The 16,856-nt window shown below is 39.5% G+C and overlaps 1 protein-coding gene across 4 annotated transcripts in view; it reads left to right on the top strand.

Annotated features, from left to right (window-relative positions):
- Positions 1-16,856, top strand: part of ARAP2 (ArfGAP with RhoGAP domain, ankyrin repeat and PH domain 2) — a 145,553-nt gene that overhangs the window by 7,993 nt on the left and 120,704 nt on the right. For all 4 annotated transcript variants that reach the window (XR_006104250.1, XM_042470279.1, XM_042470280.1 and 1 more), the window contains exon 2: positions 10,190-11,255. Coding sequence is in view for 3 of the 4 variants with exons in the window: in XM_042470279.1 (XP_042326213.1) it covers positions 10,360-11,255 (896 nt within the window). In the remaining variant the exon portion in view is untranslated. The remainder of the gene's footprint in view (positions 1-10,189; positions 11,256-16,856) is intronic.

Below are 16,856 nucleotides of genomic sequence, written 5' to 3'. Positions count from 1 at the left end.
GGGGGGGGGTCAACTGCATGTAAATGTAAAGGGATTTGAGTACTTTTTTATATCTCAGAAATAGAGAGGATTTTTATGGAATCAAGTAACAATACATTTTCCCAAGCATAATATGAAACAGCCATAAACAGCGCTAAACAAGCAAGCCTGGCTGCCAAACAAGGACTGATAAACCAGGAAGCTATGAGGTCACTAATTCTCCATCACCAGATGATAAGAGTCCTGTGGAGACATTATCTGTCTCCCACAGTTAGAAAAACTGTACATGAGGGGAATGTGGAGATGTGCAGCTAGCAATGCCCCATCCTCCATGCTCTTGTCACTCGTCCCTCATCTTCTACCCATGGAGAGGCAAATCTTTGCAGCCCTGGCATTATATGTCCATGAGAATGTTTGCCACATCTGCCATGGCAGCCAAGAATTTAATTTTAGTGACCAGAGTTCTGGGCAGAGTCACTAGTAAGGAGGAAACATTGTAATTTGCCCTTTTGATAGCATTTTTTTTAAAATCAGGGAGCTACATTTTGTGTGCCTTCAAGTCTTTTTCAACTTATGGTGACTCTAAGGCGAACCTATCATGAGCTTTTCTTGGCAAGATTTGTAGGTTTGTCATTGCCTTCCCCTGAGGCCAAGAGTATGTGCCTTGTCCAAGGTCACCCAGTGGGTTTCCATGGCTGAGCTGGGAATTACACCCTGGTCTCCAGAGTTGCAGTCCAACACTCAAATCACTACACCATGAAATTGTCCTCTGTTACTCTGTCACCAGTCTTGGCAATCTCTGCTGGCTAAACGGTGATTGGCAGTAGTGTTGTAAAAATCTCCTTTTTACTTCTTGTACTCTTCATGTCTGTTCCTGTGCATTCCTTTGTTTGTTTTGTCATTTGAATTTCCATCTCAATAGAGTTTCTTCTCTCTCCGCCAGCCCCTGATCTTTTTCTAGCATAGGAGGATAGCTAATTTTGCTGTTTGTGTTGTGGTCTTGTATTTCCAATGATGTTTGCTCTGATTAGATTTGATTTTGTGTTGCAAGCCTGTTTGGTTTCTAATGGAGAGAGAATTGCGTATTTGCCAGTGAGAGCTGGTGCCCTTTGTTTTCAGTGTGCAATCACTGAAATCATTCTGTGTTTTAGTCTAAATCAGAGGTTCCCAAACTTTTTTGGCTCATGCTACCCTTAGTGTTTTAGTGGTGTGTTCATGCTGTCCCATGCTTAAAGAAATACTTAACAGTTCCATTTATTGGAGCTAAAATTATGTATATACTACACAGTTGTAGCACTGTTACTCTACTTTAACTGCCATAGCTGCATCCTGTGGAAACCTGGGAGCTGTACTTCGTTAAAGCATTGGAATGCTCTGACTGAGAATTCTAAATGATCTTCCCTAAACTGCAAATCCCAGAATTCCATAGCACAGAACTATGGCAATTTATGTAGAATCATAAACTTATAATTATTTAATGTGAATGGGTCTTGTGTCTTCTCTCAGTGTCACTAGGTTTTTCTTCCTTCCTGTTGTCTTAACATTCCTACTTAGTTCTGCATACAGTGGACCCTTGTTATGTACTGGGGTTTGGTTCCAAGATCCCCCATGGATAACAAAATCCGTGGATGCTTAAGTCCTGTTAAATATAATGACATAGCAAAATGGTGTCTCTTATAAAAATTGGAAAATCAGGGTTTGATATTTGAAATTTATTTATTTATTTATTTAGGTATTTATATCCTGCCTTTCAGCCCTAATGGCTCTCATGGCGGCTTACAGTTATTTTTAATCAGACAGTTCCCTGCCCTCAGGCTTACAATCTAAAAGACACGACACAAAAGGAGAAGGGAATGGTGGAGGGAAAGGGGATGAGGTCCAGTGGTGCTTCTCTCCCTCTGAGGCCTGGACCAAGGCAGATGGATTGGAGGGAGGGCTGTTCCTTCTTCCAGGCTAGTCCTGATGGAACTGGGCCTGCCTGGTGAACTCCCTCTCAGCCCGGCGGATGGTAGTTATGGAGAGTGGAGTCTCCTTCCTCTCAGGCCGGCGGATGGCAGTTATGGAAAGCAGAGTCTCCTTCCTCTCAGGCCGGTGGATGGCAGTTATGGAGAGTGGAGTATATATTTTAATATTTTCAAATCGTGGATGCTTAAATCTGTGTATAAAAAATCTGTGTATAAGAAGGACCGACTGTATATTGATATAGGTGTGAGGATAACAGTGGGAGCGACTAGCTTGTAGGCTGCTCTGAATACCTAAGGGAGAGATCAGGATGAAACAAAAAAAGCTATGGTAGTTTATTTTGGCTTGGCCATGGAAACGCACTTGCTGACCTTAGGCAAGTCACACTGTCTCAGCCTTGGAGGATAACAATGGCAAATCCCCTCTGAAGAAACTTGCCAAGAAAACCCTATGATAGGTTTGCCTTAGGGTTGTCATAAGTTGGAAATGATTTGAAGGTGCACAATAGCAACAAAGTTTATAAAGACAGCTCTTTCCTCTTTCACTGAGCTAATAAAAGCTGAGAAGTTTGGCTGATTGATGGGCCTCAAGATGCTTTCACTAGATTACCTGTTGTATTGGGGTATGGGTTTATGGGATGCCATTTTCAGTGACGGGGGAGTGGGGGCCCTTTCCTACTTCATTCTGGAGAAAGGAGGTGTCCTCCTCTTCCTCTTCCTTCCTTCCTTTGATGGAGAATGAGCCACACTTGGTAGCAGCCTTTAAGCTGTTTTCTAATAAAGGAGATGAGTATCCCATGTTGCCTATGTGAACTTGATGTTGTGTTCATGGGTGCTGCAATGCACAGTTTAGGAGCTGCTGGTCAGTACTTGAAAGGAGGTACCCAAGGCACAGAATCTGTTTTAGGGATAGGGTTAAATACCTTGGATAGCTCCTTTAAGGGTCACTCAAAACGAGTGGATTTTCTTCCCTCCTGACATGGACACTGCCAAGGACTTTCTCATCTTCCTGTGCTATCCCAAGTCCACCAGTTGAGACCATAGTAGTACCATATGCTGTTGGGATCAGGAACATAGGTGGCTAGGAACAGGAGTGGAACACAGATTTACAAAACCTAAGTTTACAAGGGATGAAGGCAAACTAGAAAAGAGATTTTTTTTCCAGCAAAGTAGCTATGTTAGTCTCTTACAGCTGCAAAGGAAAAAGAGGGGGAAGCAGTGTGGTAATTTCTATTTATATACAGTTGGCCCTCCGTTTTTGTGGGGGATCTGTTCTGGACCCCCTGTGAAAATGGAGATTTGTGCATATTCAAGTCCCATAGGCTTGAATAAAATTGTGGAGGTTGTCCCTCCGCGGATTTCCAGGATCATGGTTTTGAGATCCATGAGTTAGGAGGGCATGAAAATGTATATGCTAAAATAAAAACCAGTTAGTCTTAAAGGTGCTACCACATTCCTTTTTTCCCTCCCTTTTCCTTCCTCATTTTTAAGAAAAGAGAACAAGCACATGATGGAAATAAGGAGGAAAACCACAAATGCCACTTTTAAAATGTTTATTTTGAGGACAGAATTCAACACTTTAAACTCCTTTAAAGTTTATACTAAACACCAGCTGAGATTCATCTGTCTATGGACATGGAAACTACCATCTGTTGCTAGTATTTTTTTCATAATCAGCTATGAAAGAGTTCATGTAATAGTAAAAGTTTGTGTGGGCTATGAATGAAAAGTCTGACTCTCGCCTGTGTCATATCTGTGCTGAGGCGAGCCATTCTCTCTTGAGGGCCACTCACACTACCCTATTAAAGTGCTGTTATACACCTATAACTGCCATGGCTGCATCCTATGGCATGCTGAGAGTGGCCATTTATGGGGGCATTTAGCATTACCAGCCATTGAACTCTTCTGATGCTCAATCAAACTACAAAGTCCAGGATACTGTTGGCTGGAATCATGGTAGTTAAAGTGGAAGAACAATGCTATAATTCTGTAGTATTAATGGGCTCCAGGTCTCAGTGGTCTCTGCTGCAAGACAGGCGATATAATGTCTTACCTTGCAGTGTTCTGTTATATGTAAAGATTGCAGTTAAGCAGGGCAGAATACTTAAAAATGCTGTACAAAATCTCCTCCTCCTTGTTCTTCAATAAATGCCCTCTACAACTCTGTTGAGCTTTTAACTGTCTACCCTGTCAGCCTCTCTCACCCTATACTTACCCTCTTACAAACAATGAAAAACCTTGAGAAATTTTCCATCAGATCCCTCCCTCTGTCCTCTGAAGGATGGTTAGAGAACAAAGGGCCACTCATTTGTTATCAGGGGAGCTGCTACAAATGGGAGCTTAGAAGGGGGAAAAACTAAACCCAACAATCTTGCATAACTTTAAAGATGGACAGATAAAATACAGGATGTAAACTTGCTGTGTCGGATGAAGTCAAGTCCTTGGTTTGTTAAGAAGATGCTATGAGACACCTTGTTGCTTTTGCTGCAGCTGGGCTACATCACTAGAAGGAGGAAAGCAAACAAACAACTGGAAATGGTTTTCATTGCTTGGGGTAAAAGAGATTGTATTCTCTTAACCTTTCAGCTCTGATGTTAAAAGCAGATTCTTGCTAGGCTGTGCACAAAGAAGGGAGAATCTGCCATTGGCAAAGAACATGCAGGATAGAATTATTTTAATTGCAGATGTTTGCTTCATGGGAATAAAGGAGTTAGACTGGCATCCTCCTTACTTACTTTTCCCAGATAAGTAAAGACTTTTCTGTTCTGACGAGTATTTGACAAGTGACTGTATAAGGCTCAACTTACTGAACTGGATCTTCCTAATTGTTGAGCCCCTGTCTGTCTCTCTGTGTGTACATTTAATGTTGTATGTTTTAAACTGGTTTTAATCTTTTTGATTGTTTAACCTTGTTTTCACTTTTGTATCTTGTGCATTTTTACCAATCTGTTTCTTAATTTGTTGTAAGCTGTTTTGAATCCTGAGTTGGGGAAAAGGTGGGATTCTTTGGCCAAAGCATCATTCTACTTTCAGTCATTTGGGCCAATGGCCTTTGGAGGAATAATGCCATTTGGTCCATATGCCTTTCTTAATTCTTCAAGGAGAGCATTTGGTTGCCTATGCTTTGGGAAAATATGCTTAGAGGTATTTTGTACATTCCTACACAGTAGTAGAAAAAAATAGTTGCAGTTGGTTATGAACCTGGCCTGTAGTTTAAAGATTCTTGTTGACTTTCCTAGATATACAAAAAGCACACACAGATACTTCTGCATGAAGTGGATACTTATGAAGAAGCCATGGGTGTACTGCTGAACAAAGACTCAATCTTTTAAATAAGAAAATATATGAGTCCAGATTACATCACTAAATTTTGCCAGTGATACAAATTTGATATAATATTTGCAGGGATTTGACTGAAAGCAGGGTCAACAAGATAGGGGGAGGGCAGTATGTGTAAGCAGGTGCAAGTCTAGCCTGGGTGTCTTGAAGATTATTTTTGGTAATGTTATTTCTCAGTTGTTTTGGACATCTGTTGTAAAATCTGTGAATTTCAAAGGAAGTAATAATGTAACATTGCATAAATTCTGCAGTGTTGAAAACTAAAGATTTTTTAGTGCTTTGCTGCATATGAGAGCAGAACTGGGGCCCAAGTTAAGGAAAGGAAGTTGTGAGTGAGCAAAGGACTGCAATAGTGCCAAAAAGTGGCATGAAGGGAAAGAGAGGGATTAGTTTTTGGTTAGCATTGGTGGAAGTAAGTTAAAATGTCTGGTAGTGCCCTATGGAGTGCAGCAATTTGACCCTCCAGCTTATGTGCCTTCAAGTCACCTGCCACCCCATGAATTTCATAGGGCTTTCTTACATAAGGAACATTCAAACAAAACAAACAGCTTCATTTATATACCACTTCATGCTGAACTAATAGTGTCTAAGTGGTTTACAGTTGTAAGCTAATTGCCCCCAACAATCTGGGTACTCATTTTAGCGACCTCGGAAGGATGCAAACCTTGAGCCCTTTCACTGGTATTGAACTCACAACCTTATGGTTTTGAGTGAGTGGCTGCAGTACAGGCATTTAACCACTGCACCACCAGAGCTTCAAGGGTGGTTAGCTAATTTCTTCCTTTGAAATATAGCCCACAACACATAGTATTCAGTCATGATCTCCCATCCAAGTACTAACAAAGGCTGACCCTGCTTAGCTTCCAAGATCAGACAGCATTTGGTGTCTTTGGAGTATTTAGGCATCATTAATATGTACATAATAGCTATGTGCCAATTTATACATAATAACTGGAAAGGTGACTCTCAGTTAATGAAGCCTCTGAGAATGAAACTTCTTTCTATGACAACCTTTGAGCACACATGGCTAGAAATTTGGTCTTTCTCACCTATCTCTTTCTCACCCCCAAAGCCCATCACAGTGATTGAAGTGGACGGATCAGCTTGCTATCTGACATGAGACTAATTATTTAAGTTGCTAACAAAGGTTTCCTGTTGTGTTTCAACTTGTTTCTGAGTTGTGGTGATTCTAAGGTGAACTTACCATGGGGTTTTCTTGGCAAGATTTGTTCAGAGGGGGCTTTTTATTGCCTTCCTTTGTGGCTGAGAGACTGAGTGTGACTTGCCCAAGGTCACCCAGTGGGTCACCATGGCCAAATGGTGATTCGAACCCTGTTTTCCAGAGTCCAGTGCTCCAATGCTCAAAGTAGTACATCACTACTGGGTCTAAAATAAACGTATTTACAATATAGAGTAGCATAGCAGATTCACTATGGCTTTGACACAGACAGTGGCTGCAATTGATGCTCAAAGCCCCCTCCTAACTCACTAGGGTATATTCAGGTTTTCAGTGACTCAGCCTGTGTCCTTCCAAGAGAAGATTTCAAAAACTGTTCTCATTTAGCTTGCTACAGTAATATTTATGTGATAAAAGAGTGGGGGAATAAAAGTCACATATGCATGCACTGTGGAAGAAGTCTTCAAGTGGACTACTGAAGGATTGAAATGTTTTTGTTTACCTACACAAAGCTTACATGGCCTGGCTGTTTGATTTCTTGTAGGCATGTTGCTAGCTTTGAATAAAAAGTTGCCTCAGACATGTTGAACCTCTTTTTTGTGTATTATGTAGGAACCTATTCCTATTATTTCCATCTTATATCTACCTCTGTTACCAAAGTTTCTGCTAAAGAGTAATGTCTGGAAACATCTCTGGAAACAGGTATTTTATTTGTTTTGATTTATAAGTTGTCTGGATCCTGGTTTGTGGTGAAAGGTACGATGTCAGTAACAACAGCAACAAATAAATTATTGTTGTTGTTGTTATTATTATAATTATTACTATTGAAATTGGCTATCCAAATCTATCTCGAGTGTGTGTCCATGGTGCACAGTTAGAATGGTTTGATGCCACTTGAAGTGTCATGGCTCTATCTTGCAGGAATCTGGCATTTGTAGTTTGGTGAACTCATGAAAGACTTCCTCAGTGAACTTCTATGTTTATTCTAATCAGAAACATACCATGCTTGCTATTCAGATAACTAATGGAATTGCCTTCTAAACATGTCTTATACTTACTTTTCCCTAAGCCTTTTTGATTATTTTTGTTGTTGTTGGTTTAATGTTGTTTGTGAAACTGAAAAAAATTATCCGCTAGAAAGTTCTAGTCCATTTCTTGAACTATAATACCAGACCTCTCCTGCAGATAATCTAACACTGTAATACAACTCCCAGTATTCCATAAGAGACAGTCATGTCACAGGGTTGTCACTAGTATTTAAATTGGTATCAAAGTACTTTACTTGCACACTGGGTACACACCCAGTGTTACAGCAAAGTTAATTTCCTAGAACCTCCACCCATAAAATCCACAATTAAATTATGAGTGAGAGAGATTCTACTTCAGACAGCTTTGATATTCAGCATCAGATAGAGATCTGAGAGTAATCTGGCATGGCTCCCATCTGCCTAGAGAGAAGAAGGAACTGACTTATGCTTTCTTATTGCTCTCTTCCGCAACTGACTTATTAACCACTCTCATCTCTCAGTATTCTTCTATGCTCACTGAGGTTTCCCAGTAAGTTTTAAAAGATACTTATTTGCATTTATTACATGCATAAAACAATAAAAGACTTCCCACAAGCAGAAAAATCAGACAACATATAATAACTATCCACATCTAGTCATAAGATCAGTGATTGACTGTAGCTATACTTACCCTTCCATATCCATGCATTCAGTCATATGTGGTTGAAAAATATTTTTTTTAAAAATTCATAAGGCAAACCTTGATTTTGCCATGTTATATAAGGGACACCATTTTACAACACCACTGTAGATTGAATATCCACAGATTTTTGTATCCATGAAGGGTCTTGGAACCAAATCCCAGTGGATATCAAGGGTCCACTGTAATGCTATCACTGTTTTTGAAGTGATTTTATTTTGCCAGAACTCTTTCACGTTTACACATGGATGTTCTCCTTGGCTTTCTCGAGATATTCTCTGAATTTAACACATATACCTTTTATCTTTTAAATAATAGCAGTAATCTGGACCATTCAAAGACATAGCCATATTAGTTTGGAAAGTCAATATGCAAAGGGATCTTGTAGCACCTTTGAGACTAACTGAAAGAAATAAGCTGGTTGCATAAGCCTTCATTGCGAGTTGAGTCTATGAAGGCTCATGCAATTATCTTCTTTCTTGCAGTTAGTCTCAGAGGTGCTACAAAGTCCCTTTGCAATTTGAACCATGGTAGGCTCTAGGCATATATGCACTAACTTGCGCTCCATGGAATAATATGAAACTGGAGTGGGAATTTGTATAGGATTGCACTGTTATTTATTTATTATTTGCATCGCACCATTGGAAAGCTCTATATCAAGTACAGTACAGTGTGAGAACCAGGGTCTTTTCATCCTGTACAATTACAGCACTATGATTCCATTTTGGCTGCCATGGCAATATCCTAGGCACTCCTGGGGTTTTATTGAGACATTGTTGTTGTTGCTGCTGCTGCTCTTCTTCATTATTAATGTTTATATCTCAGGGCAGCACACAGTAAAATAAATCAAACTAATTTAGAGCAGCACTAATAATAAAAAATGACTTTAAAAAAACAAAAGTTAAACAGTTTAACAAGTTAAAACGCGCTCACTATTTGAGAATAACCCTCTTTAAACATCAGATCCAAGTATTACATAGGACAAAACTGTGTCAGTTAAAGCAGAATTGTCCCCCCCCCCAAACTGGTGGTATAATGGTTAGAGTGTTGCATTGGGATTTAGTCTTCACTGACCTATGAAACTGACTAGGTGACCATCAGACATGTCACACTCACATAGCCTATTATACTTCTCTGTGTTGTCTTGAGGATAAAGTCATGAGAAGAACCATGAATACCGCCTTACAGTCCAATGGAGGGAAGGCAGTAATTCCTAGATAAAATTCCAAAGTGTATTTTTGTTAGTTCAAATGCTTTACAGTCATCTTTTTGTTGCAGGGAAGAACCTTTGATGTTTTAGTCCCATTGTACTCAGTTTTGGCTGGAATTAATAAACGAGAATGAAAGAGGACATGTTCCCATTCTGAGGAGCTTTCTGTAAAAAACCTAGACACAGGAGAATATAGGAAAATAAAATGAGGCTGTTTTAGGTGGATATGATACGGTATCATCAAATCCCCCAAAGACTAGGCCCCAAGTACCTTTACTTCTTGCCTGTCCACCTATATTTTTATGATTGGTTTGAAATCCTAAAGGAAATACATCTTGAACTACAAATCCCAGAATCATTTAGCCATCCTGGGTGCTCTTTGTCCTCATTGGGGGAATGCTGGGAGTTGCAGCCTAACAGTAACTTTTCCAAGCACCTAGAACAAGAGAGAGAACTGTTACATTTTGTAAAACTTAATTTGTTTGGCTGCTTGGACACATAAATGGTGGCCAAAGAATTGTTAATTGCAGGCTTGTGTTTCCCCCCTGACTTTTTATTGTCTTGAATACAGGCCTTTTGGAATTAATAATTAGGAGGGAAAGTAATGTGCATTAGAAATCCAAGTATAATTTCTTCCAGCACAGGAGAAGAAGCTGGTTGCTTGCTTACTTTGAAATTACACTCACCTTTGCAATAAAAGCATTAGAAGTGCTTCAAAAGGTTGTTTTTTTTAATTTCCAGCAAGAAAAATGCTGGTCTTAAGTGTACAAAATACCATTTCTAATGCATATACTCTCTTCTCCTCCCCTACTGTAGGATCTGAAGGTCTGTCAGACTTCTAGGTACTGTTGCTCCTTGTTGGAAGATATTACTTCATTCTGTGTACAGGACTTTAACAAGTGTTTTGCCTTGATTCTCAATGTGTGAGTACAGTATTATGCTTCTTTTGAGCTCTGAAAAAGAAAGTGAGGAATTAATTTGCCAGCATGCCTTTCAGGGGCATTGATGGAGATATAAAAGATTTCTTAGTCAGCATCAATTTAGGACAATATTCTCCAAACTTTCGAGACTTTGGTTATAACAGTTTGCAAGACTGTGCAGGGATAAATGACCGTGTACTTCAACAGATTGGAATATCTCCTACGGGGCACCGCAGAAGAATTCTCAAGCAGTTGGAGTCTGTGTTTGCAAAAATGCCAGCCAAATGTGCATCTGTTGAAAGCCAGAAAATGGAAAGTGCAGAAGACGTTGGAAATCGCATTTCTCAGCTCCTTTGCCACAGTTCCAATAAACACATTCCAAACACAGAGGGGGATGGAATAGCTAGCCAGATATCCAATGAATTTGCAATTATGTCCTGTGGCAATCATTGCCTATGTGGAGATACTAAAGAACTTGCTGACCATGAGTCATTGGGCATCAAAAGCAACACGTTGGCAGGTTTCGACTCTTTTAACAACTCCTATCAGAGCTTGAGTGGTTCAGCAGATGTTACCACTGATCCAGAAAATGTGCTGAAAAGTGTGATGTCCCTAAAGATAATTTCTATGGATAGTCCTCTTGAAAAGAGACAACCAGAAGCTATTAACTTTGAACAAGACAACGCTCCCAAAGAAATATCTCCTTCCTGTACTGTGTCTTCATCTGGAATAAAATCAAGTGATGATGATCATCTGATGTTTTCAGCCCAGGAAAGTTTGGCTAATGCTCCAATGGACTGCCAGTTTTTTGAGTTTCAAGGTGAAATGGTGGAAAATGATTTGTACAATCCTTGTAACCAAAATCCTACAAAAGTAGCTCCAAGACCAACACGGTCTTTCATGCTTAGGCACCGCCCTGTTCCAGAAATACCTGGCTCTTCAACCACTGAGACTTCAACAAGGTAAACATTATATACCAATAGATGTTAAGCTTGATGTAGTATTTAAGTTCAGTGCACATCACTTGTTACTATATCAGTAATTTTTATTTATTATTATGGTTCATTTATATCATATTATTTATATAGTATTATTGGTGTACACATCACTTTATTATCACACAGTATTATTACCACTGATAATATCATTATTACCACAAGGAAAGGCATGTAATATAATCTTTGCAAATACAGGTTATCTAGAATTATCTAGAATTCTGAAATCTGAAATATTCCCTAAATCCATTCTCCCCCCCCCCCCATGAATAAGAAAAGATACTGAGATAGTGTCACCTTTGCTTTGTGATGGTTCAGTGTACACAAACCTTGTTTCGTGCACAAATTTTTTTAAAAAAATATTATGTATAAAATTACCATTTGGCTATGTCTATAAGGTATGTATGAAACATAAATGTGTTTCTTGTTTAGACTTTGCTCCTATCTCTGAGACATCTCATTCCAGTATTCCAAAATCTGACAAAAATTCAAAACACATCTGGTCTCAAGTACTTTGGATGAGGGAGACTCAATTTGTATACATGTTTCAACAGCTTGAAATTCAGTATAAAGCAGATTGAAAATACATTGAAGGGGAGTAAAAGTGTTAGTTTGATGCCAATTAGGCAGCAATGTGAGGGCAAGGTTAGCTGTTCTCAGAATAATTCAGGTGTCATTGCTGAGAAGGCTCTCATTCATAGCACCTTCTAGATCAGCAGTTCCAAACTTTTGGGTTTATTGCCCCCTTGAGTGACAATCCTAACACACCCGTGCTTATTTCATATTAAGTCTACTGTTCTACTGCAACTTCAAAACAACCAATCTTTGTTGCTCCTCCTTTGCATTTGTTCACCCTGGGAGTAGCAACTGGGCAGCTGGCTGAGCTACAAGGAGAAGCCCCTTTTTGCTCACCCCTTGGAGTGTAGTGGAGTCTCTTTTCTTGGAGGTCTTTAAACAGAGGCTAGATGGTCATCTGCTGGGGATGCTTTGATTTGGATTTCCTGCATGGCAGGGGGTTGGACTGGATGGCCCGTGCGGTCTCTTCCAACTCTATGATTCTATGATTCTCTATGATCTTTCCACTGCCCACGGGGGGGGGGGCACTACCACCCAATTTGAGAATCACTGCTCTAGACATAATTTTAAGGAGTTGCATGGAGGAGGATCTTTGTAGATGTGTAAGTAACTAGCTGGAGCTTTTGCAGAGGAAACTTCTTGTTCCTGTTCAAATGCTACAGTAATATCTGTTGTAATTTTCCATTTCTGGAGCTGACTCTTCAACATAATTGTCTTGCTTTAGCAGTGACCCCTTCACCCAACCAGGCAGTCTTGTCACACTATCTGGGTCCCCTTTTTGTTGATTGGTCCGGGGTACCTGCTGAGTTTTGTGGCACAGTGGGGTGGAAATCTGGATATCCTAAATCACAGTTGAATACTTTAACTGCTATATGATCCAGTCTCTGACCACTAAACCAGCCAGTCTTGCACAGGAAGAGATAGATGTGCTGTTTATCTACCTACAGTATGCCATGTGATGTCCAAAACCAATCTGAGAAGAAGCAGATAATCTTCAACCTTCTGCTCAGCAGTAGCTTGCTATCATTTTAACACAACTTGCCCACTCCTTACTTTATTTAAACTATTCACAAAATACTATGCTTAAAGACAAGAACTTGATGTTATGAGAAGCAAGGTGGTGGTATTGAAAACAAGTGTTGCATTCCCTTGCCCTCAATAATATCTAGTTTAGCGAACTCTCTTTTGTTGTTGTTATTAACTGCCCTTGAGTTGACCTTGATTCATGGCAGCCCTGTGGATGAGACATATGTTTTAAAAAACCATGTTCTCCACTGCACTGCGCTGGTCCTGCAGGCTCATGCCTGTGGTCTTTTTGATTGAATCCAAACATCTGGTATGTGGTCTTCCTCTCTTTCCACTGCCCGCTACCTTTCCTAACATTATTGTATTTTCTAACGATTCATGCCTTTTTGTGATTTTAGCAAAATACTGTTATAGTTCTCTGTCTGAGGTACTTTAATTCTCATTCCACTGTTTACAAATCAGCGCTCACATGGACACAACCTCATGCCTATACAACACATTATATGACACTCACGCTGAGCACAGGAGCTCCTCTCTTATATACATTTGCCATATCCAGGCGTTTAGTCCCGGCTCTTCCCAGTGTGTTATATCTTTACAAGTCCCCCGTGTGGCATGCTTTGCACTTTCTGCCACTTGCTGATTTTAGGTCCTGCCATGATTGCATCATACCCCATTGCTTGGTCATCATGGCTTCCTGAGACCCATAGTAAGCCTGTTACCTTTGTCCCACATCTGCACATTTTCCAGGATACCTAAATCCTGACAAATATGACAGCCTTAATTTAGTCATCTGGTTTCCAGGGAGAGTTCAGGCTTGATCTGTTCTAGGACCCATTTCGGGCCCTAGAAAATATCAAGCCTAAACTCCCATCTGGTAGCCAGGATGACTAAAGTGAGACTATCGTACTTTGGCCACATCATGAGAAGGTATGTACAGTATCATTAAAAAAGACAATACTGCTATGAAAGGTAGAATGCAAGAGAAAGAGAGGAAGACCACATGCCAGATGGATGGACTCAATTAAAGAGGCCATGAGCCCGAGCCCGCAGGACCTGAGCAGAACCACAGAGGAAAGGGGTTTTTTTTTGGGAGAAGTCTCATCCACAGGGTTATTGTGAGCTGGAGTCTACTCTAGGGTAGTTAACAACAACAGTAAATGCGACAACACTGTGCTATGGGTTTCCTTAATTGCTGCAGCAAGGATAATAGAGCAGGCATATCAAAACTCACAAGAATATTGTATCTGATGTTTTACAGCTCTTAAGAGTTATGGGATCAGAGGGAAAAAAAAGATTTCTCTCTTCTATATGCAGACACCAATATAGTATGAAACTCAAGCCAAATAAAACTAGCTACACAAAGCAAAACTATTATATACTTAATTTAGGAGTTCATTTAAAATCAGATGAATTGTTGTCATTTAGGGTTGTGAAATTGAGCCAATACTAGCAAATCTTTGTTGATGTTTTTGATTTTATAAGAGCGTTCTTTCTCATTCTTTTCTCAAATCCTTTCTTGTTTTTAAAGAAAAAGCCTGTGGGGAACGCTAATGGAGTGTTTTCAAAAGAGCAAATTGATAGCAAGCTCTAAGGATTTCAGAAGATTGTCATATTGTGTTAGGTTATGGTACGGAAGATGAATGCTATGGCACTATCTCAGTGGTGCCTTGTTTCCTAACAAGATTGAATGAAAAAGACTTTATTCTGAAATTTTAATAAAAGCAAAGCGCCAGAATTTGCTGTTATGAGAAACCTAACTGATTGAGACAACATCGAAATGACATTCTGCCCATGTGAAGAAATTAATTTTGCAATGGTAGGAGTAATCTTTATTTTTAGCAGTTCAGTTTATTGAACTAGCATTAGAGACCTCACCAGGTGAACTGAAGGGCCTGGATCCACAGCTGATACACTTTTGAACAAGAGGATAGCAGGAAAAAGTAGGCTGTGAGCATATGGTGATTCCACAGTGATGTAAAGGAAAAAAGCAAAGAAGCCTTTATAATAATAATAATAATAATAATAATAATAATAATAATAATAATAAATTTCTTACCCACTTCTCCCCAAGGTTTGAGGCAGGGTACAACATAGATCAAAACACATTTGTTATTGTTAGCTGCCCTTGAGTCATTTTCAACTCGTGGAGACCCTATGGATGAGACATCTCCAAGCCCCCTATCCTCTACTGCTCTGCTTAGGTCTTGTAGATTCAGGCCCATGACATTCCTAATTGAGTCTAGCCATCTGGAATGTGATCTTCCTCTCTTTCTACTGCCCTCTAACTTTCCCAGTGACATTTTCTTTTTTAATGAGTCCTACCTTTCCATGATGTGACCAAAGTACAACAGCCTTAGTTTAATCATCTTGGCTTCTAGGGACAGTTCAGACTTGATCTGCTCAAGGACCCACTTGTATGCAACACCATGGTATCATTAGCATTTTTCTCTAGCATCAGATCTCAAATGAGTTGATTTTCTTTTTGTCAGCTTTCTTCACTGTCCAGCTGTCTGGTATAGTTCTTTCATCGCTGGCCTTCCTGTTCTTTCTTTCTTTCTGTTTGATACAAAGTATGGGGAATCTTGGATTTTCTCATTTTCTAGGTTCAATTTATGTAGATCTTCCATGGTCATTATTTTTGTTTTCTTTATGTTCAGCAACAAGCCTGCCTTTGCACTTTCTTCTTTGACCTTCCTTAGTAATTGTTCCAAGTCTGTGATATGTTCTGCTTGTAGTATGGTGTCATCTGCATATCTTAAATTGTTGCTATTCCTTTCTCTTGTCTTTATTTCTCCTTCTGAGTATAAACCTGCTTGTCATATGATATTTTCTGCACACAAGTTGAACAAGTAGGTTGATTAAACACAGCCTTGCCTGATCCCCTTGCTAATTGGAAACCATTCTTTTTCTCCATATTCTGTTCTAACAGTAGCCTCTTGTGTTAAGTACAGATTTATTATCAGGACTATCGAAAGTAATGGCACTCTCATTTCATAAAGAGTGTTCCATAGCTTTTTGTGATCTATTCAGTTAAAAGCTTTGCTATAAAGCACATGCTGATATCCATCTGGAATTCCTTGGTGTGCTCCATTAGCCATTGTATGTTTGCTGTGTGGTCCCTAGTTCCTTTTCCTGAACCCTTCTTGCACATCTGGAATTTCTCTCTCCATATATGATTGGAGTCTAGGTTGCAGAATGTTAAGCATAATTTTGTTTGTATGGGAAATTAATGTGACGGTCCAATAGTTGCTACAATCTTTTTTGTCTCAATTTTTGTGGATGGGGATATATATCAAACATTTCCAGTCTACTGGCCATGGTTTTGTTTTCCATATTGTTGGCAAACTTTAGTTAACACTGGAGTTCTCTGGATTCTAAAGAGGAACTAGAAAGGCTAGTTTCTAGCACTTACAGTTTTGTAGATACTGGAGTGATGCTCAAGGACATCACATTGTATTGCCACAAATGATATTCTTCTTACAGCTATTTCTCTTCAATTCTATTTTGTTGCAAAATTTGGATTGTAAACTCTTTGGAAATGGATCTCTGCTAGGGCAGATTATTTGTCTATTTAGGTTAACTATGATTCACAGTGTAGATCAACCAAAATATTGGTGCTTTATCAAAGATATTTGAACGTGTATCAGTCATACATGTTAAACAGCATGAGGAAGAATTCAAAGATATAGCCATGTTAGTCTGTAGAATCAGCATGTAGAGAGATCTTGTAGCACCTTTGAGATTAGCTGAAAGAAAGAAGTTGGCAGCATGAGCTTTCATATGCTTTGGTCACCTTCCTCAGATGCTTTTGGTGGAGTTGAAGCCAGGTACAGACATATATATATGCCATAAGTATGTGAGAATGTCAATTCAGATTAAAAATCCTTTAGCTATGGAAATGAAGTAGCAGGTCCAGTTTTAACTATGGTCATTTGAGGACAAAGACATAGCCACTGGATATGG

This window comes from Sceloporus undulatus, chromosome 5 (genome assembly GCF_019175285.1).
Source record: "Sceloporus undulatus isolate JIND9_A2432 ecotype Alabama chromosome 5, SceUnd_v1.1, whole genome shotgun sequence".
NCBI classification, from domain to species: Eukaryota; Metazoa; Chordata; class Lepidosauria; order Squamata; family Phrynosomatidae; genus Sceloporus; species Sceloporus undulatus.
The sequence above is the reverse complement of the archived record's forward strand: the minus strand, read 5'-3'. Positions and strand labels throughout refer to the sequence as shown.